The 22,708-nt window shown below is 45.3% G+C and overlaps 1 protein-coding gene across 2 annotated transcripts in view; it reads left to right on the top strand.

Moving 5' to 3' along the window:
- Nucleotides 1-22,708, top strand: part of itpr3 (inositol 1,4,5-trisphosphate receptor, type 3) — a 330,370-nt gene that overhangs the window by 152,046 nt on the left and 155,616 nt on the right. The window contains exons 10-15 of one of the 2 annotated variants that reach the window (XM_038820893.1): nt 4,082-4,126; nt 8,784-8,935; nt 12,739-12,838; nt 15,256-15,416; nt 18,184-18,325; nt 21,743-21,901. In XM_038820893.1, coding sequence (XP_038676821.1) covers nt 4,082-4,126; nt 8,784-8,935; nt 12,739-12,838; nt 15,256-15,416; nt 18,184-18,325; nt 21,743-21,901 — 759 coding nt within the window. Of the gene's footprint in view, nt 1-4,081; nt 4,127-8,780; nt 8,936-12,738; nt 12,839-15,255; nt 15,417-18,183; nt 18,326-21,742; nt 21,902-22,708 lie in introns of both variants that reach the window. The other variant, XM_038820892.1, reaches the window with a different exon arrangement.

Below are 22,708 nucleotides of genomic sequence, written 5' to 3'. Positions count from 1 at the left end.
CCTCTGGTTTGTGCTGCTGCTAGGAGTGACACCCAGAAGCAATTCATTACCCTTGGTATGCAAATATATGCAAAGAGGGTATCACAAGGGACTCCGTTGTGAAGCCCGCAATCAGGCCACCATTTTTAAGCGAGCAGCCCGATACTGAGGTCCGGTGGCTGGCCCCTCCTCCCCCCACAATACAAATACTGCTACTCCCCCTGCTGACAAGTCGGGGAATGCTACCCTGCCCCCACCCACCATGGGAATTGCTGGATCACACCTCCCCACAGTACGCTCACTGCCTGAGTACCCCTATCAGACCCCCACCAGAGACCCCCATGACAGAGAATCCCCATATCTAAACCTCCCCATAGCAAAGAACCCCCGGAACAGAGAACCCCCACTATCAAGAGAACCCCCATGACTGAGAACCCCCTCCATTACAGAGAAGCCACCCATGAAAGAGGAACCCCCATAACTGAGACCCCTCCACAACAGAGAACTCCTATCGGCCACCACTGCTTCTCGAGAGATACACACCAGTTTTCAGTCAGAGCCTGACAAATTTTGGGAAAATACAGCCCATAGGCTTTTGAGGTTTTTGTATTTGCTGCAGGGGTCTAACTTTAATAAGTTTCCCAAATGGCAGAATGATTAAGGAAAGGCAGTAAAGATTTAAGCAATCTTTGATCTTAATGACCTTTAATCAGGAACAGCACTCAACCTGTATAAAATAAACGACAGGGAAATAATTCAACTAAAGGGAGTAGTTTGGAGAGGAAATAACAGAGTGAGGTGATGCATGTTGGAATGTAATCTCGGTTTTGTTCATCATTGTATTTAAAAACACAACTGCTGAAGTTGAATGAACCTGACTTGGTTTAGCATTAAACTCTGACCTCTGTGTCAAATGGACGCTGGGTTCAGAGACTGCTTCAACTTGCTGTACATATGAGCCTGTTGAGCATTATTTCACTGTCATTTGGTGAATTGTGTAATTTTATTAAATCGTTTTTCTGGTGCAATTTTTAAAAAATGTTTTTCCATAAGGTTCAAAGCATTCCTTCTTCTCACGTCATCGATCTTAATCTTATTAATCCACCTGTCTCCCTGATGTGTAGTTTTGTCAAGAGCACAATGATCTATACCTTGAATTCTATATTATTTGTGATATGAATATTCAGTGTGATTCTGTTTCCTGGGTGATTAAGACAATCTAATTGAAGTAACCTGAGAAAAGGTGATATTTGGAACCTGTAGTAAAACATACCAATTAAGGGATTTAAAAAGGACGGAGGTGGAAAATGTGAATGCCTTAATGCAGTTCTCATGGAATGATGGAAGTTGATTCATGCTCCGTGTCCCCAAAGTAGCAAGTTTTGAATCTCAAAGTCTGCTGCAGCTTCAAATGTCCCATATTATGAAATGAAAAAAACAGACTCAATGACCTAACAACCTCATAATAACATTTAAAAGCCTTGACGATAGTGACATTTAAGGGGCATCTTGACAAATACATGAATAGGATGGGAATAGAGGGAAACGGACCCAGGAAGTGTAAAAGATTTTAGTTTAGACGGGCCGCATGGTCGGCACGGGCTTGGAGGGCCGAAGGGCCTGAGCCTGTGCTGTTCTTTTCTTTGTTCTTTGAACATTGGCCGTGAGTTGCCTGCCCTTTACAAATCCCATCTGGTCTTCCCCTATCACCCCCGGGACACAGTCCTCTATCCTTGTGGCCAGTATCTTAGCCCGCAGTTTGGCATCCACATTCAGTAGAGAAATCGGCCTGTTTGACCCGCATTGCTCCGGATCCTTCTCCCGTTTCAGGATCAATGAAATCGAAGCCTGCAACATTGTTGGGGGGAGGACTCCCTTCTCTCTTGCTTCATTAAATGTCTTCACCAGCAGTGGGCTCAATATCTCTGAAAAATTCTTATAGAATTCCACCGGGTAGCCACCTGGCCCCAGGGCCTTGCCCGACTGCATGCCCTCCAGCCCCTCAGTTATTTCCTCAATTTCAATTGGGGCTACCAGCCCTTCCACCAGATCCTCATCCACCCTTGGGAACCTCAACTGACCCAAAAACTGCCTCATCCCCTCCACCCCAGCCGGGGGTTCCGCCTAATATATAATTTGCTGTAAAAGTCCTTAAACACCTCATTCACACCCACTGGGTCCAGGACCATAATCCCACCTCTACTCTTTACTCTTCCTATCTCCCTGGCCGCCTCCCTTTTTCTGAGCTGGTGCGCTAACATTCTGCTTGCCTTTTTCCCATACTCATAAATCGCCCCCCTTGCCTTCCTCAGTTCCACTGCTTTCCCTGTAGTCACCAGCCCAAACTTCACCTGTACCCTCCGCCACAGTAGCCCCACGTCTCAGCCCTTGATTTTCAGTGGCAAAATTTAAGCATTGTAGCATTTCGAAACAGGAAGCATTAACAGGCATCATTTGACATTTGTGATCACCAACCATGCATTTTTCAACTGAAACCTTTTCCTATTGAGAAAGTAATTGACATTCTTGAAGAGGAATCTGGGTGACTTAATGCAATCAATAACATCTTGCACCTTGGTGTCCCACCAGACAATAAAACTGCTGCAACAAAAATAAAAATGCTGGACAAACTCAGCAGGTCTGGCAGCATCTGTAGAGAGAGAACGCAGCAAATGTTTCAAGCCTGGACGACTCTGTCAAATTTGGGCTTTCTCATACTTGTGAGGAATGTCTATAGATGAGGTGTTATACTTACCAGCTCTGAGTAATTTATCTTTAACATGTATAATGCATCTGTGAAAAGCCAAATGCTCAGCGTTGCAGATGCCTCCAGATGCAACCTTAAATGACGCCTGATGTGGAGGTTAGGGCTGGTGTAACCTATTATGATGCCTCTGGATTTAGGTTCCAGGTGCAACACAAGGTAGTGCACTCAGAGCAGTATAAGAGCTCCTTTGGTTCATTGATCTTGGCGCGAGGGTACATGTGAGTGAATTCCAGTGTCCAATTAGCCTGTAAGTCTCTCTGTACTCCTTTCATCATCTAGGGGCTTTTCACAGTAACTTCATTGAAACCTACTTGTGACAATAAGCGATTATTATTATTATTAAATTGCACAGAATAGAATTCTGAGTGGATACATCATAACGGCCTTCATTGAATGTGTCAGGATAATGAAACAAAGCAACTCGGGTTAATTGGCAGCATCAATATTCCAGCTCACTTTCTCCACCTCTCCATCCACTCAAATTGCTAGTATACGGGGCACGGCTGTGCAATTAATTCATGACCTTGAAGCAAGTGTTGCAAATAAACCACAGAACTTTGCCGATTGCACTGAATTTCTGTAGAAAAGTGTGGTATTCTCCATAAAAGAGACATGGAATGCAAAGTGATCCAACTGACTGGCAATCAGGTGGGAGAATGCAAACTTATTTTCTATTTAGAAATGCTGGTGGTGAAACTCCAATGTTTTGTTACGCACGTAATGTGCATTGTTAGGCCAGCTGCATCCAGAATTTATTTTGGGTGTGACAGTCAGAAGACTTTCTTGGAACAAGTTGTTTGGGACCAATTGTCAATGCAAATCAAATATAGGTTAGCTGACAGGGCAGCCTGAACAGTGTTTACCAATCTCTGTTCTGATCTGTGCAACACAATGAAGTAATACATTATATTCAATCTTGCATTGTGATTCACATTGTGCGTTAATCACCACACGCCACGTATAATGATCATAGCGTACTAGGTACTGCATCAATGAAAAGTATTTGTAAAATGCTGCACTTGACATAATGATGCAGTCGACATAAAAACCATTTTGACAGAAATCAAGCAGGACCCTGTCCCTTTAAGTGCCTGATTGTGTCATTGTGTCGATACAGCACTCAGAGTTTACTGTTCTACCAAATTGAGTAATTACTTGAGCTAAAAAATGAATAGACAAAACAAAGATACAAGCCTTCTACTGATTACTCTTGTCTTCATTGGGACTATTATTGTTCCATCACTGCGGACATTTTGTTGTGAAAATAAATCGCAGCATAACCTTGCAATCCTTTTTCGCTGAGCTTTTAATGTTATATGTCAATTTTGTTTTTAGGAAAATGCAGCTTACAATGAAGATTCCACTGATTCAAAATCTGTGGTAAGTTTTATTTTTAATATTACAAACACTGAACTGAAGTTAATCCCATGGCTACGCTTATCTCAGTTGAGACAGAAGTTGTACTTGCGCAATTTGGGTGAAGGTGGAGGGGGAAATAATCAGGATTCCTTCCTGGCATAACAAGTGCATTGATAGCTAATGCTAAAAGAGAACAGGACTCGGCTCAGCTCTGCTGCTTATTAAGATGAATCAGTGTTGACAGTGTGTAGATTCACATGTGAAGAATGGTCATGTGAGTAAAATGCTGAAGGGCTGGTAACACCTGTGGAACCTGTTATGATCCCTGACTTGGCACAGAGATCCTGTTAGGGACTAATAACATCTTGTTTAACATAGATAAAGGTTCAGACTCAGTTACCCAAGCGAATGAAGTCAGCAGATTCGACAGGTTTTGATCAAGTAAAGATAAACTTTACTATACACGGCCAGAACAATGAAAAATATTGGTGGAATTTTTCCTTTTTGAGGCAGAGGGGGTGACTTTGCACCCACGTTTGCCGCTAGCGAGAGCAACAACATGAGTGCAAAATCTCGTGAGAAGCAGGAAACGAGCGGAGGGACTCTGATCCAGAGGCTAAGTGTTGACGCGATCGTAAACACCGTCGCGTTTCCTGATGGCGTCAACATGGCCTCAGGATCAGCAATTCTGGCCCCTACAGGGGGCCAGCACGGCACTGGAGCGACCCCCGCTGCTCCAGCTGCCGATCCCATCAACTGGACGCCGCAGGATCCATGCATGCGCAGTGGCACTGGCGCCAACGCGCACATGCGCAGTGGCTCCCTTCTCCGCGCCGCCCCGACGCGACATGGCGTCGGGCTATGGAGGCCGCGGAAGAAAGGAGACCCTCAGCCCGAGAGGCCGGCCCGCCGATCAGTGGGCCACGATCGCAGGCCAGCCTGCAGCGGAGGCCCCCTCCGGGGTCGGACCTCCCCTTTCCCCCCACAGGCCTCCCCAGACCTTCCACGCCAGTGGGACTCGGGTTTTTCAGCACGGCCCATCCCGGGTGGAGAATCGCCAGGGGGCCCCGTAGAGCGGGCCCCGGCCGGTGCCAATTCTTCGCTCTGCGGAGAATCGCGTCCCGGCATCAGGGCGGCGTGGCGCAATTCGTGCCGGTCATGGCGATTCTCTGGCCCGGCCCCGGGCTGAGAAAATCCTGCCCACGGTTCTTGCTGGTGGCTTAAAGAGGTTCCCACATAGGACAGGTGGGAACCTCATTTAAATCTATTTTGATACATTCACATCTGTGTAAAGGTCCTCCCTCCACATTCTCCGCCTCACAGAATATTGAAACCTCGCCGTCATGACGTTACGTTGGTGAAGTTCACAACAGGTTTGTGGAGATTGGAAACAGTCAAGGGGATACCAGGGACACCAAGGCAAGTACAGCCCCTGGTGGACGAGGGACATCACAGAATCATAGAATCCCTACAGTGCAGAAGGAAGCCATTCGGCCGATCGAGACTGCACCGATCCTCCGAAAGAGCACCCTACCCGGACTCTACCCAGACCCAAACACTGCCCTATTCCTGAAACCCCACCCACAGGGCCAATTTAGCATGGCCAATCTACCTAACCTATTGGCATAGCTTGGCGATGTCAACCTGTGCCAGGGGGCAGGACCGGGGGGGGGGGGGGGAGCGCTCGCTGGGCAGCCCCATGCGAGGGGATCCCTTCATGTGCCAAGCTGTTCCAGTACAGCTGCAAACTGGCATCTACATGGCAATGTGAAAAATTGCCCAGGTGTATCCTGTACACAAGAAACATGACAAATACAACCCAGCCAATTACCACCCTATCAGCCTACTCTCCATCAATAGTAAAGTGATGGAAGGAGTCATCAACAGTGCTATCAAGCGGCATTTAGCAATAACCTGCTCATGGACGCTCAGTTTGGGTTCTGCCAGGGTCACTTAACCCCTTGTCTCATTACAGCCTTAGTTCAAACATGGAAAAAAGAGCTGAACGCCAGAGTTGAGGTGAGAGTGACTTCCCTTAACATCAGGGCAGCATTTGACCGAGTATGGCATCAAGGAGCCCGAGCTAAACTGGAGTCAATGTGAAGAGGGGTGGGGGGAACTCTCCACTGGTTGAAGTAATACCTGGCACAAAGGAAGATGGTTGTGTGGTTGGATGTCAATCATCTCAGCTCCAGGATATCACTGCAGAGTTCCTCGGGGTAATGTTCTAGGCACAACCACCTTCAGCTGCTTCAGCAATGACGTCCTTCTATCATAGGTTAGAAGTGGGAATGTTTGCGGATGACTGCACAATATTCCACACTGTTCAAAACTTCTCAGATAATGAAGTAGTCTATGTCTAAATGCAGCAAGACCTGAACAATATCCAGGCTTGGGCTGACAAGTGACAAGTTACATTTGCACCATGCAAGTTCCAGACAATGACCATCTCATACAAGAGAGGATATAACAATCACCCCATGACATTCAATGGCATTACTATTGCTGAATCTCCCCACAATTAACATCATTGGAGTTACCATTGATCAGAAACTGAACTGACCTAGCCATATTAATACAGTGGCTTCCAGGGCAGGTCAAAGGCTAGGAATCCTACGGTGGGTAACTCAGCTCCTGACCCCCCAAAGCCTGTGGACCATCTACAAGGCACAAATCAGGAGTGTAATGGAATACCCTCCACTTGCCTGGATGAGTGAAATGCTAACAACACTCAAGAAGCTCAACCCCACACAGGACAAAGCAGCTGCTGATTGCTCATCCTTCCACAAACATTCCAATCCTCCACCACCAACGAACAGTGGCCGCCGTGTCTACCATCTACAAGATGCACTGCTGTAACTCACCAAGATTTCTTAGACAGTACCTTCCAAACCCATGACCACTACCATCTCGAAGGACAAGAGCAGCAGATACCTGGGAACCCCACCACTTGAAGGTTCCCCTCCAAGTCACTCACCACCCTGACTTGGAAATATATCGCCACTCCTTCAATGTTGCTGCGGCAAAATCCTGGAACTCCCTCCTGAACAGCACAGCGGGTATACCTACACCTCAGGAACGGTTGCATGTAACGCGAGTTGGGAATCGCGTAGGATTTTTCTCTCCTCTCGCCATTTACCCTCGGCATCTACTGGTCGCGTTGCGCCAAGCTGCTTTTCGACACAACGCAACTGGGTAGTACTGGGTAGAAGCATACACTGAACATCTTAGCAACCATTAATTCAAATACAACCCCTAAAGACTACACTATAATCCTTTAAGCTTTCCTTTTAACATCCATACGACTTAAAAAACAAAACCTTTAACAGAAGCACATCAGGTTAAAGTCACTACTGAAAACCTTTATAATTCTGTATTCACCAAATGATCAAGAGATAGTCTTTTCATGGCATAGAGAACAGCAGTATAGCTGCTGTGTCTGGCTTCAGCTCCAACACTGAAAACGAAACTAAAACACACCCTGCAGCAAGCAGCCTGAAACGAAAGTAAAAAGCTGACAGACAGCCCAGCTCCACCCACACTCTGACATCACTGATAAACACCCATTTCTTAAAGGTACTCTCACTACAGATATTTATACACACACCCATTTATAAACACCCATTTCTTAAATATAACTCTCACGTGACACACACTTTCAGATCAGTGGCCGTGTCAAGCAGAACACCACCTCCAAAGGAGTATCTTTGCTGCAGTAATTCTCTTTACTTAAAATCTGCTCCCCACACCCCTTTCTCTAACTTTTTGACGTAACCTAACTGGGAACCTGTTCCTGTCCCTGTCTCTGTGACACTTGCAGTCTGACTTGCCAAAACTTACTGCCTGAAGAAGAGTTTTTCACTGATCATTTACCATTGCTACTAGGTAAGAACCAATGTGACAAACGTTGGAGCATCCTATATTGTAAAAATTATAATTTCCACAGACTGATAATTTAGCACCCATGGACACAAGGATCAATGATTTCATGACAAACTATACTCGAGCAAGAAAGTCTACTGCAGGAAGGAAGAAAAAATTAGATTTCTGAGAGCGCCGCTCAGATATCTTTCAGGAATTTGATTTGTGAAGGTGTTGGGTTCCCTGTGATGCAGTGTATCCATACCCTAATGCACTGTTCTGGAAACGTGGAAAGTAAGCTGTATCCCATGATTGCACACACAGCATGACATTTTTCTAATACTGTATAGCCCATTGAGATCATCTGGGAGCTGCTGATGGTGAATTGTGGCTTTTATGGGCCTTGCCACCATGCCCAACTCTTTGTACTATGTTACATTGGAATGCTGAAAAAGCATGGTAGCTGCCTGCTACAGATTAGCAGGCCAGGAAGTAAATTGGAGGGTGAAAGTGGAATTGGTTGAATTTCCCACATTGCCTGAAAATACACAAGGAGCAGAAAGAGTGAAAAATGACTGTCAAGGATAATCATGAGGAAAATGTGATTTTTAAAAGAGAATTTTAGCTAATATAAGTTAACGGTATGTAAAACACCACTGATTTTTACGGAATATTATGTAAAACTGCCTTTACTGTAATGTAAAGTTGCCTTGACAATCACATGGAACATTCAACAGGTTGAAAGCATTCTGTGACAACTTTGTTCAGCGTTAAGAATTATCAGAGCTTTAAAATAGATGTTACATTCTCTCAGCAGGGAGAACAGAGAACCCTAAGTCGAAACAGCAAGAGAAAAGGAGGGGACAACGTCAGGTACAAGCTCGTGGCTGTGCCCCATGGAAATGACATTGCTTCTCTGTTTGAACAGGATCCAACTACTTTGCAAAAAACAGATTCATTTGTTCCCAGGTACAGAAGCTCAAAATTAAAGTTTACGCTTTGCAATACCTTATTCAGGCTGCTGGTGCCATTTCCTATTTATACCGTCCATCTCACCTTACATAAAAATCTGTTCAGATCTAAAATGTTTCTAAATGACTGCTTAAGTTAATATATGCAATTCTGAAGTTTAAAGCAGCCTGGTTTATCTGTTTTTTATCGAGTTTGTCCCTGTATGAATGATACACGTTTCCCTGGATTGTCCCGTTTATGAAATAGGGAAAAGCTTTAGCTCGGTTGATTGAGCACCACAATTAACCCCACTAAGCCAGTTGGTCATGAATATGAGGGAATTTCCTAAGATAACTTATTGACTACTGGAGACTATTCCTTTGTGGTCAATGACTCTGAAGAAATACGTTCTTTACATACCTGTCTCTCCTGCTTTATGTGCTTGCTGATGCTGGCAAATTCCCACCTTTCAATCATATGGAATAATGTGGGTTTGTTAAATGGTTGACTCAGAATTTTCTGTGTTTTGGCGGGCATTCCTTGATCCAATAAAACTTTAATCAGTCTTATATTATGCGGGTGACTTTTTTGAACACACCTAGGACAAGGTGGTGAACCTGCCTGCCAACTTGTGCTCCTGACCTCATCCCATTTCTGGTGACCGGGCACTTGCATGGATCAGGCCGGTGTCCATAGGCAAGCTCAGTGTTGAACCTGTCCCAATGTTACAGTGCTGATCTAAAGACATCTAAATTTTAAAAATCCATTTTTTATTGAAAGGCCAATTTCCATTCTGTGAGTAATAATTCTGTGATCGCTTTGCAATAAGGAAACCGGAAACTTTTATGTCTGAATGTTTCTGCAGCCTGACAGGATGCCAGGATGTTAATCATTGAATTTACAGTGCAGAAGGAGGCAATTCGGCCCATCGAGTTTGCACCGGCCCTTACAAAGAGCACCCTACTAAAGCCCACATATCTACCCTATCCCCGTAACCCAGTAATCCCCATTTAACATTTTTTGGACACTAAGGACAATTTAGCATTGCCAATCCACCTAACCCGCATTGTGGCTAGCACAATCGCTTCACAGCTCCAGGGTCCCAGGTTCGATTCCGGCTTGGGTCACTCTCTGTGCGGAATCTGCACGTACTCCCCGTATCTGTGTGGGTTTCCTTCGGGTGCTCCGGTTTCCTCCCACAGTCTAAAGATCATAGATCATAGAATTTACAGTGCAGAAGGAGGCCATTCGGCCCATCGAGTATGCACTGGCTCCTGGAAAGAGCACCCTACCCAAGGTTAACACCTTCACCCTATCCCTATCCCCATAACCCAGTAACCCCACCCAACACTAAGGGCAATTTTGGTCACTAAGGGCAATTTATCATGACCAATCCACCTAACCTGCACATCTTTGGACTGTGGGAGGAAACCGGAGCACCCGGAGGAAACCAGCCGGGAATCGAACCTGGGACCCTGGAGCTGTGAAGCAACTGTGCTAACCACTACGCTACACTGTTGCCCATTTTTTTGAGAAACCGATTGAAAAATCCCCTTTTTGCCAATTGTCGCAAAGATGCAAATGAAAATGAAGTTTGTCATGTTCTACGATATTACCAAATGTCTTTTGCTGTCACCACAAAGTTGTTTGGGGACAAGATGTCCATATATTTTAGTATTGTGTATGAAACACGGGTTAGTATAGTAACCTTAATGTCTGACGACTACATCACTGCAATTCAGAACCTGGGCATGATGCATGTGCCATCAGATTTCTGTTCCGTTTGCCATTTTTATATAAATAATTAAAGGTCTACTGAGCTTGTTAACAAGCCATATGTTTCTCAGGTCATAAAGTTGCCATTTAAAAAAAAAGGAATTTGCAAAGGGAAGGGTTAGGGTGCCATTTGTGCATTGGGGCAACCCTGCAAGATGTTTCTCCCATCCCGGTCTCTAGAATCAGATCGATCACTCACCCGATCGCTCGATCATTCGATCGCTCGATCACTCACTCACTCACTCCTCAGCTATTGGATCCTTCCACAATCTCCGGCTTGTCTGGGTCTGGATACAGTGGCTGCCTTCTTTGTGAGGCTACTGGCGATGCTATTGAGGCGCCCACTGAGGAACAGAAGTCTCACTTTTGGCCTGTTTAGGCTGCCAGCGGCATGTTTTGTCTACGGAGCAGACCTCTTTACTCTTCAACAGTGTGGATGGGGGGGGGTGCGCTGAGTAGTCCACCACCCTGCATAAAATCCAGCCCAATACCTCTCTCCACAGATGCTGCTAGACTTGCCAGGTATTTCCAGCACTCCCTATTTTTATATCAAAGGCACCTAATACTTTAATACCTCTTTGAGCTCTCTGTCAATCAAACTCTGAAGTTACCAAACTGCTGCTGGGAAAATGGTAAGTTGTGAAAAGCAGGCAAGCATTAAAGGTAATAGAGTGATAGCCATAGAGATATTATCAACAAACAGCTAAAGCTGTTAGAACATATTTAACTCTCACTCACATAGGCAGGTATTTTTTTTCAATTTTGAAAAGGTTCAGGGTTTAGATAACCTCACAGCTTGCATTTTTTTTAACCTTTTACTGACACAAGCAGGTTGTTTTTTTTTAAACGGATGGGGATTTAAATAACTTCACAGCTTGACAATTCTGCAAATTCGACCTGCCCTTCAGGTGCACTTATGTCTCCTACATAAATGTGTGACTCCCACGCTGAGGGATAAGGCTCTAACTGTAGCAAAAATGAGGACTGTTTGACCTTAGCACTGATTTCAAGTTAATCCACTGGCAAAAAAAAGCAAAGTTCTGTGGAAACTGGAAATTGAAATTAAAAACAAAAATTACTGGAAAACGCACTGGGTTAGGCAGTTTCTGTGGGGAAACAAAGCTAAAATTAAGAGTCAAATGTGACTTCTTCAGAACTATTATTAACCCTTTATGTCAGGTTGAGGAATGTGTGTTCAATTTTATTCAGTGACATATTCAGCTGTAGATTTCAGGTGGGAAAAATCACGCTTAGCCTAAAATGGCAAGAATGGATAGGAAAGTGATAGATGCTGGATCGGTGCTTGGAGGAGTTTTTATAAGGTGAGTTAGAAGTGTGAAGATTCGACAGGGTTTTAACACGAACTAGCTCTAGGCTTTACTCAGTGTTTGCCATTGTCTTTAAACTCGGTGAAGAAGACAGATCACTTCTTGGGCATCCTCAGTACAGCACAGAAGGAGGCCATTTGGCCTCACAGAATTCCTAGCCACTAGTTTTATTCCCCTTCTGCATATTCCACATTCTCAATCTTTTCTTACCCCTCTCAAATAAGTATCAAAAGGAAACCTATTGTAAGCAGAAATTATTTGGCGATCATAGAGCCGACACTGTGCTGTTGGCAGTGCTCTATCTCCAAAACATATTGAGGAATAATGGATCAACTAGCTATGGCATTCCATTCAGATTGGCTGAATATCACGGGCAGGATGCCTCTATCAATTTATGGACAAGTCTTGGACTCACCACTCCTAGAAATAAGATTATGGGACACTGGAGAGCTGAATTCCCAAGTTAGAACTTGAGGTGGATAATAGGAACTTCTGGAAGAGTGCTCAAAACACTTCTTGTTTGGCGGAATTTTGCGAGTGGCTGTCCACAATATCCTAAAATCCAAGACTAATGGGAAAGGCTTCTCACTGGTAAAATGAACAGAGAAAATCAGCCTTTTTAAGAATGAATTTAATATTTCTAAAATTAATGACACAGGTCCATTTGTATGTATACATGCCAATCACTTCTTCCAAATATTCTATTTGATATTTCAGGAATTCCTTTGTGAGGTTGCGGCATCTGTGTACCAATACGTGGATACAGAGCACGAATATTCCTATTGACACCGATGAAGAGAGACCAATCAGATTAATGGTAGTTATTAAATTTATCTTCCTCTGCTTAATTTTAAGTTTTACAGTCAAACTTAGAAAGATGGCATATGTTTTCCAATGTAGTAAATGCCAGTAGTGGCTAACTCAGTGGGCGGAATCATCTGTCCCCACAGGAGGCCAGGAAGGTGGTGGGGAGATCTGAAGATTTGGCATCTGGACTGATACACAATGCCTTCTCGCCTCCACCAGAAGGAAGATCTGGACAGGAAGGGTCATTGCGGACCTGCCTGTCCTACTTCCACTTGAGACCCTTAAGTAGCCTATTAACAACCACTGAAGGGTCTCTTCTCGCCTCCGCTGCAATCGTGGGGTGGCACAGGGGTTAGCACTACTGCCTCACACTGCCAAGGACCTGGGTTCGATTCCAGCCTTGGGTAACTGTCTGTCTGGAGTTTTCCCATTCTCCCCATATCTGCCCCGGTTTCCCCCCACAGTCCAAACATGTGTAGGTTAGGTGGATTGGCCATGCTATGTTGCCCCTTACTGTCCAAAGAGATGTGTAGGTTGGGTGGGGTTACGGGGATAGGATGGGGCAGTGGACCTAGGAAGGGTGCTCTTTAGAAGGGTCAGTGCAGACTCAATGGAATGAATGGCCTCTTTCTGCACTGTAGGGATTTTGTGGATTCTTGCCAGCTTCAGGCAGGCTTGCTGACTTACAGCCTGTGTGACTGGTGTGACTGTGTGGGCTGCATGTCAGGAGTGCAGTTCCTCGATCTACACTAATCATGAATGAGGAAATGGACATGGTGCAGAGGGGTGGCCACCGCCAGCCACAACCCCTGATCGTGCTACTTGTCCCCACGCAACCTTCCCATGATCCTTACCACACAAGAGCATCCCGCACATCCCCCACCCCCGCCACGAATCCCCAACAGTTCTTACCGTTTTCCTGGGTAACTCTGCAATTAGAATCATAGAATCCTACAGTGCCTGTTTGGCTTGTTGAGTCTACACCAACCCTCTGAAAGAACAGCCTACCTAGGCTCATACCCTAGCCCTATCTCGGTAACCCATACCCCACCTAACCTTTTGACACTAAGGGACAATTTAACGTGGCTAAGCCACCTGACCTGTACATCTTTGGACTCTGGGAGGAAACTGGAGCACTCGGAAAAAACCCAAACAGATAGTCACCCAAGGTTGGAATTGAACCCGGCGCTGTAAGGCAGCAGTGCTAACTACTGTGCCACTGTGCCAGCCTTTCTGGGATGCCAGGAATGGCTGTTAGTCTGAAAGCAGCAAAAGCCTCCTCCTTGGTGCTACTGAATGCAAGAGCTGCCAGTCTCCATATCCCATATTCCGGGGTCCTTAGTCGGGAGGAAGGCCTGCCGTTGTTCACTTAACTGCCTGATGGGCAGATGACATGGCAGGTTTTCTTCCTGAAAGACAGTGTGAATGTCTCACCGTTTTTTCAGGCAGCACACAGGACACCCGCTGAGAACAGAAGATTCTTCATTGATGTCAATCTATACTAATTGAACCTCTGAGCAGATTACTGAGTTTGCTGAATCACTATGATTCTGACCAGAATCCAGAAAATAAAACTGATTTGTTTCACTGAATGTAATCTAAGAAATAAGAGACATTCTATATAATGCTGCTGTACGTTGGGTATTCTCATGGCAATTTCTGATCGTGGTGAACAAAAAAAAACAACCTTTCTCTGTGCACAAGAAGTAGTTCAAACCAGCACGATTAAGGGAAATTGTAGTTTTGCATGATGTCAATTAAGTAAAGTCACTATAGTCCCAGATGGCCACAGGCTGCTTTCCACTTTGAGGGGGAGAGCTGACAGGTGTTGATTTAATCTGAGGATCACCACACCTCAGGTGAGGGGCAGGTCCGTGAAGGTGGACCTTCATGAACAACCTCAGCCAGTCCAGGAATTGAACCCACACTGTTGACCTTGACTCTCCATCATAAACCAGCTGTCCAGTCAACTGAGCTAAACTGGCCTCCTCTTTTGATAATGTAGCATATTTCAATTTAGCAGGAATTCCAACTGCAATGGCTCAAGGTTTAAGGGGACTAAATTGGTTAATTGCAATTTACTCAATTGATGAACTGGTGCAATCCAATAGGGTGAATAGATAATTTATGTCTTGAAGGTCAACAGCGTGAAAGTGAATGGTAAATGTACAGAACCATTGGAATTGTTTGTGCTTTTGAAAAAAAATGAACTTACTTCTGTCGAGTGCCATTCGTCCCACTAATAACTACAGCTCATTCTGCTGAGGGGAATTGTTTGCTTGGACCAAGTGTGCAGAAAGGTGAAATTCACTGTAGGTCTTCTGATTAACTGACAGGACATTTTTATTAAGGACCTCGAGATTTAGTCTGCATTCGTAGCGTAAGTAATGATGGAAATTTGATGAATGTTATCTTTATTTATTTTAGCTTGGAACATGTCCAAGTAAAGAAGACAAAGAAGCCTTTGCCATTGTCTCTGTTCCAGTTTCAGAAATTCGGGATTTGGACTTTGCAAATGATGCCAGTAAAGTCCTCGGAACAATGGTTGACAAGTTGGAGAAAGGAGCCTTAAACCATAACGATCGAAGGTAATAAGGTGGCTAAAGTACTATATCACAGGCTTGGAGTTCATTTGTTTATTCCTAACGATTTCCCTGTGGTTCTTGTGGAGTACAAACCCCCCTGCTAAGGGGAGGGGGACACCTTTCAGCTATATATGAAAGGTTGTAAGGCACTGACTAGAGAGAGAGAGACACCTGGTAGGGATCTATCAGGAGTTGTAGAAAATAACTGTAAATAAACCAAAGTCCTTTATTCTTATTCGATGTAGACTCCCTGGGCAGGATTCTCTGACCCCCACCCCCCCGCCGGGTCGGAGAATCACTGGGGGTCAGCGTGATTCCCGCCCCCGCCGTCCTCCGAATTCTCCGACCCCCCCCCCAAAAATCGGCGAGGCGTGAATCGCGCCGCCCACCTCGGAGAATGGCGGGGACAGGCGCGACTAAATGGGCCCCGGGGTTACCCGAATTCTCTGGCCCGCGATGGGCCGGTCTCGCCCGTTTTTTGCCAGTCCTGCCGGTGTGAATTGAAGTAGGTCCCTTACCGGCGGGATCTGGTGGCGTGGGCAGGCTCCGGGGTTCTTTGGGGGGGGGGGGGGGGGGGGGGCGCAGGGGGATCTGGCCCCCCAACTTGCGAATTTCAGAGTTTAAGGGATGAACAATCCATATTTTAGAGATATTACAGGAACAAATGGGTTAGATAGAGAAAATCTACTTCTGGTGACCAAGAAGACTAATTCTGGAGACATAGTCTAAAAAATAGAGTCAGACCGTTTGAGAATAAACTAAGAAGAAACATTTCTAGACACAATGTGCGGTAGAAATTTGGAACTATATTCTGCAACTGAAAATCGATATTAATCAAACTGTCAATTTTATAACAGATAGGCAGCATGATGGTGCAGAGGTCAGTGCTGCTGCCTCACGTCGCCGAGGTCCCAGGTTCGATCCCGGCTCTGGGTCACTGTCCGTGTGGAGTTTGCACATTCTCCCCGTGTTTGGGTGGGTTTCGCCCTCACAACCCCAAAGATGTGCAGATTAGCTGGATTGGCCATGTTAAATTGCCCCTTAATTGTAAAAAAATAATTGGGTACTCTAAATTTATTCAAAATAAAATTTATAACAGATTGATAGAATTTTGTCAGCCAAAGATATTAAGAGATTTGGAGCAAAGGTGGGCAAGTTAAGTTACAGCTCAGTGATGATTCCATTGAATGATAGAAGAGTCACAAGGGGCTAAAGGCCTGTTATTTATAAATGGCAAGAGGACTTATGACGATAGCCAAAGATTTCGATTTACTTCTTGTTTTAGGCTATCCAGGAAACGTAAAAACACCAAATTCACAATTAAAATATGCTGCTTGAAGTGAAATATAGATAATAACGTCACTTCTTTAAGTGATCATGTATTAATTTAAATGTAAACCATAGTGCCGTGCAGAGCATGGATTGGATCCAGTCCAATCACCTTGCACCATTTTTCTCAGTTATATCATCATCTCCTCGAAAGATTAAAGTTTTCCTTTATTTGTCTGAAAATTTCTCTTCTTCTCTTGTTTGTTCATTTCCTTTTTCCTCAGCCTTTTCTTTCTCTCAGCTTTTTCAATGACCTTTTTGCTTTATCGGAGGAGATCTGGAGGCTTTGCTAACCTGTTAGGAATCAGTTGAATTCTGAGATGCAACAGGTATGGAAAAACTGGGTGACTCATTGCAAAATATTTCAATTTGTTCATGCCACACCCATTGTAAAAACAGGGCAAAATGTCTGATTGTTCAAACACCATTTTGTTTACAACAGGCAGTGCTGAAACACGCACAGCATTCCCCAGCTGACTTCTGTCCTTATCCTAGGCTACCAAGTATTAGCTTTCTTCCTAGCTTGTCGAGACTCGTGTTGGTGTAATTTCTAGGTTTGCCGCTGAGCTACAATATTTAAACCCCGGCCAGGCAAATTAAGACCAATTGACTGCATGTCTTGAATCATCCCACCTGTTAGTTAATATTTATTTAATACCATTTCCATTGTTCATGTTTCTCATCAACAGCTTGATAGCATTGCCATCGGTGCCAGTTACAAAGGAGTTGCTTAAAATGTGTTAAGTGTGCTGGGTGTTTTGTGCAGTTCAAAATTTGCCATTTAAAAAAAAATCCACTCATTTCAGGGAAGGTCAGGTTTTCAAGCAGCTTCGATGAGCTGTTCGCAGTGTTACCAGTCACCTGATCTAAACGGCCAGAAATCGCCCATGCTCGAACTCCCTCCCGCGGTTGTTAGTGCGAACAGCTGACTGGGACTGTCAAGTCAGTCGGGAGTTAGTTTTCCAAACCTCCCTGATCTGCAGCCTCTTCCTTCACACGCGCAGCTGTCATGCTTTCATGAATGCACTGGAATGAGTGCAGCTCAAGGGCTTGTTATGGATCTTTGTTGCTCTGTCCGTGTTTACCTCAGTCAAACGGTTCAAACCTTCCAGTCCATATTCCATTTGAATATATTCCATACTCCAAATTGACAATGTGAACAGCAGCTTCAAGCCGCCTGAGGTCTCCACCAGCTGCATTAACAATTGCAGGAGGTAGTCAGACAGTAGAGACTTAAGGCAGCATCAGTCAGCTGTTAGCACTATTTTACTATTCACCACACACAGCAGGCAATTTGCATGAGCACGAATACACCCATTTTAAATGGTAGGGATGGTATCCAATCATTTTACCTTTGTCAGTAAATATTATTCCATGCGATCTTTGTGCTTTCTTATTGAAATTATTGACAGAGGACTCTTTTCTTTTCTGTCTGCTGTAGGTTCGCCATCAAATTATTGGAAGATCTTGTTTTCTTTGTTGTGGAAGTTCCCAATAACGGCCAGAATGTTCTAGACATCGTCATGACAAAACCCAATAGGGAAAGGCAAAAATTGATGCGAGAACAAAATATCCTGAAGCAGGTACTTAATAAATACCATTGTTATGGGCCAGGGTTTAGAGAACACCAAAGCTTTGACAACGAGTCATCGGACTCGAAACATTAGCTCTTTTCTCTCCCTGCAGATGCTGCCAGACCTGCTTAGAGTTTCCAGCATTTTCTCTTCCGTTTCAGATACGAGCATCCGCAGTAATTTGCTTTTAACTAAAGTATATCATGGAGTTCACCTGACCTAATAGATTTTGGTTATGAGAACACAAGGGCCCACTTTCCAGATGTTGTGCATCAGAGATCTTGGGCAGGATTCTCCCGTATCCGGCGGGGCGGGGGGTCCCGGCGGGACGGAGTGGCGTGAACCACTCCGGCGTCGGGCCGCCCCAAAGGTGCAGAATCCTCCCAGCGGCTGATGCGGAGTAATAGAGTGCCCCCCTGGCAGAGGCCCGCCCGTGGATCGGTGGGCCCCGACCGCGGATCAGGCCACCGTGGGGGCACCTCCCAGGTCATGATCCACCCGCGACCCCCCAGGAACCCCGGAGCCCACCCGCGCTTTCAGGTCCCGCCAGTAAGGACCTACTCTGATTTACACTGGCGGGACTGGCTACAGACGGGCGGGACTTTGGCCCATCGTGGACCGGAGAATTCGGGCGGCCCCTGCGCCCATTGAGTCACGCCGGATCCCACCATTCGGGCGGCAAGACTCACACCGGGCCGGTTTTTGGGGGGTGGGAGAATTGGGAGGACAGCGGGGGCGGGATTTATGCCGACCCCCGGCGATTCTCCCACCCGGCGGGGGGTCGGAGAATCCCGCCCCTTAAGTATTTTTAAACAAAACAATGTTTATTCTATGAATCCAGTTTATATTTTATAAACACACAGTAAACATCTCATCAACTACCAACACAAATACCACCCCCTCCCCAAAGTTACAGTACTCTATAGCTAACCCTTCCTAACAGCATCCATAAGCCAAACACCCTTTTTCCTACAAAACTGTAGGTTTGAATTCCTTACAGAAAACAGGTATTACTTTGAAGTTATCAAGTGGTCTGGAGACATTATTTAGCATGCAGGGAGAGAGATCAAAAATACACCTTCTTTGTTAGAATGTAGCTCCCAACTTAAAACGAAACCAAAAACCTGAGAGCCACAAAGCAGATTCCAGCTCAAAATGAAAGTAAAAGACAGAATTACAGCCCAGCTCTACCCACACAGTGATATCACTGCAGCCATTTGATAAAACACACTTTTTTTAAAGGATCCTCACATGACACCATTAATAATAACAAAATTAGGAATAAGTTTAGGCGAGAAGCAGTGGCATAGTCACTGGACTGGAAATGCAGAGAGCCAGGGTAATGCTCTGGTTCAAATCCCACCACAGCCGATGGCGAAATTCGAATGCCATACAAATCTGAAATTAGAAGTCTAATGATGACCATGAAATAGTTGGTTGACATAAAAACTCAGTTGGTTCACTAATGTCTTGCCACCCTTACCTTTGTGACTCCAGCCCCACAGCATTGTGCTTGACTCTTAAATGACCTCTGAAAATGGCACTCAGTTCAAGAGAAATTGGGGATGTGCAATAAGTTCCCATGGCAGTTGCCAAGTGTAAGCGGGAGAGAATCACTAAAAAAAACGACTCAACGCCCAAGGCTACCGGTCCTCGCATCAAATGGTTAATTTTGCCAAGCGGGGAGATGATGTCTGTTAAAGTCTCAGACCATCTCTCCACCGAACAAAGGAAAACACCTATTCTTATATTTTTCAAAACAGCTACACAGCCCATTTCGGCTGGATCTTGACCAATAATACTGATTATAGATTACATACATTAGTTATACATCCAATTAAATTTGACATTACGGAAAGTGGGTTGGGGTCTTACCAGCCCCTAACTTCATGAAGAAGTCACTCATGCTAACTGTAAAAGGTATGTCTCCTGCCTGCAGCTGGAGACCTTGAGCTGATGAGGATACATAATGCTCTTTGTCCTGTGGAGCTGTTATTAGTTGCTGGTGATGCTCCCTACAAACTCCCATGTATGTTTTACATTCAATGCCTTGATATCCATCATTCTTGTCTCCCTAACTCACTGCTGTCTGTAATTAAATGCTGTTATTTATACTAGTTTGCAACTCATCCCAGCTCATGGTTGTTCAGGAATGTGGGTAGTTCAGCTAAAAGCCATTTTGTGTCTTTTAGTATTGCTAGCTCAGCTAACAGCCATTTTGATATTAGTAACTCTTAGGTTATAAAATCGCAAGCATTGTGTACACACAATCTATTCCTACAAATTGCCTCTTATGCAGGCATCTAAGCCAATGGGTGCCTTTTGTCTAAAAACCTTCTTTCTAAATCTGACTTCAACACCAAGGTAAACATTTCAAGTAAAATCAACAAACTAACCTTTTCTTTACTTATAGACTTTAGGGCTACAAGACCAGATCCCCCCCCCCCCCCCCCCCCCCCCCCCCCCCTCTCTCCCCGCCACCTGCAAATCCCTCAGAAGGAGGAAAATACCGCCTTTGCAGACAGCGTTTGAGGCTACCGGCTCTAAGATGGAAATCCATCCCATGGTGTCCAGATATCCTTAATTAATATGAATGTAGGAATAAAGAAAAAAACTGATGTGAATTACCTATTTGTTAAACATTCAAGTAAACCCTCTCCCATGATTAATGAGAACCAGCACGTAACCTCAGGGCTGAATTTTACAGCTATTCGTGATGGCGGGATCTCCCAGTCCTGCTGTTGGCGACCCATTTCCTCCCCGCCCCCCGCACCCCTCCAAGGTGGGTTCCCTGGTGGCAGAGGGTGGGGGCCAGACTAAGCGCTGTAGACATTGATGGGACTAGAAGATCTCATTGGCGACTAATGACAAGCAGCCTCCACCATCGGAAAACAGGCTGCTTGGGTTGGCGGGGGGGGGGGGGGGGGGGAATCTCGCCCACAGTCTTCCCCTTTCTTGATGGAAATAAATCTCCAGGTTTAGTGCTACTCCCTCCAGTTCCTTAGCAAGTCTTTAGACATTAGGAGTATAACATTTCATGAGCCGTTTTTCCTGAGAGGCTTTCTTGACAGCTCAGTAATATATCCAGTGAGTTGCTGAGCCATGAAGGCGAGGAAGTTTGACCTTTGATTAGTGCTCAATTAGTTGATATCAGTTGGGGCTCTCAGTGCCTCTCATTAATTTGAGGTAGGTTAGCAATTACGACTCTTGTCCTAATGGTTATCCTATGTTGTGGTTGGAATTGTGCTCACGCAGCCCCTGGGCAATGTTGGCAGTCCCAATGCGGCTAGTGGCCCAGGTTGCTCCTGTTACTGAGAATCTCTTGCATTAACATGGCAGTATGAGGAATAGATATTTGCTGTAAATGCTGTGTTTATTATAATGAAAGCCTGATAGAATCATCAAGCCTTTGCCTCCTGCGCACAGATATTTGGAATCCTCAAGACTCCTTTTGAGGATAAAGGAGAAGGGCCTATGCTAAAGTTGGAGGAGCTGGCCGATCAGAAGAATGCCCCATACCAGTACATGTTTCGACTGTGTTACAGAGTACTTCGACATTCGCAGGATGATTACAGAAAGAATCAGGTAAGATGCACTGACTCATGTGCATTTATTCAAACTCAATTCTTAAGCATGACCTCAACTGCAAATTAATTCCTTCAGCGAGCGTTTATGAAACAGATCTGTGAGACAAGGGGCGGGATTTTCCGTCTGCGACTTGGAAATTGGGAAACTCAATTGGACAGAGAATCGGTTCGGAAGCCGAAATCGCGGCGGGTGCCGATTTCATACTAAATCACAATTCTCCGTCACCTCGACAGCGGCATCAATGTATTCCAGAAAGCCCGTACAGTAAACACCATTGGCATACCATTAGCGGGCCTGATGCGGTATTCTCCGGGGCCTCCGTGATTCTCTGCCTCTGATCGGCCGAATTTCCGACATCGCGGTTCACTTGTGCTTTTAAAAATCGTGACACCGGCATCTGGCTGATCAGGGAGATGGGGTATAGAAAGTGACTAACATTGCCACAGCTGCTGACAGTTGTGCCGCTGGCCAGGGGAGGCTTCCAGCAGGGCCAGGGGAAGTAGTGAGGGATGGCCAGGAGGTGGGCTGTGGGGTCGGGGTGGACAGGCACGGAGCACCATTGCTACAGCCTACAAGACAGCCATGCAGCTATACATGCAGCTGACAGCCCACTGTGAACTTAGAGCCACAGGTCATATGGGTGTCTACCCAGGGCAGTCCCCTTTGGCCCCAACCGATAAATCAATGGGATGGGCACACTCCAGTGCAACTAGTGCCATCTTGTTGGCTGGGATGAGTGTGTGTGGGGATTGTAATGTGCATATGCAGCTGCAGCTTGTTAGCCTACCGAGCGTCAATCACGGA

The sequence above is a fragment of the Scyliorhinus canicula genome, chromosome 15, assembly GCF_902713615.1.
Source record: "Scyliorhinus canicula chromosome 15, sScyCan1.1, whole genome shotgun sequence".
NCBI classification, from domain to species: Eukaryota; Metazoa; Chordata; class Chondrichthyes; order Carcharhiniformes; family Scyliorhinidae; genus Scyliorhinus; species Scyliorhinus canicula.
This window is presented reverse-complemented; position numbering and strand designations above follow the sequence as displayed.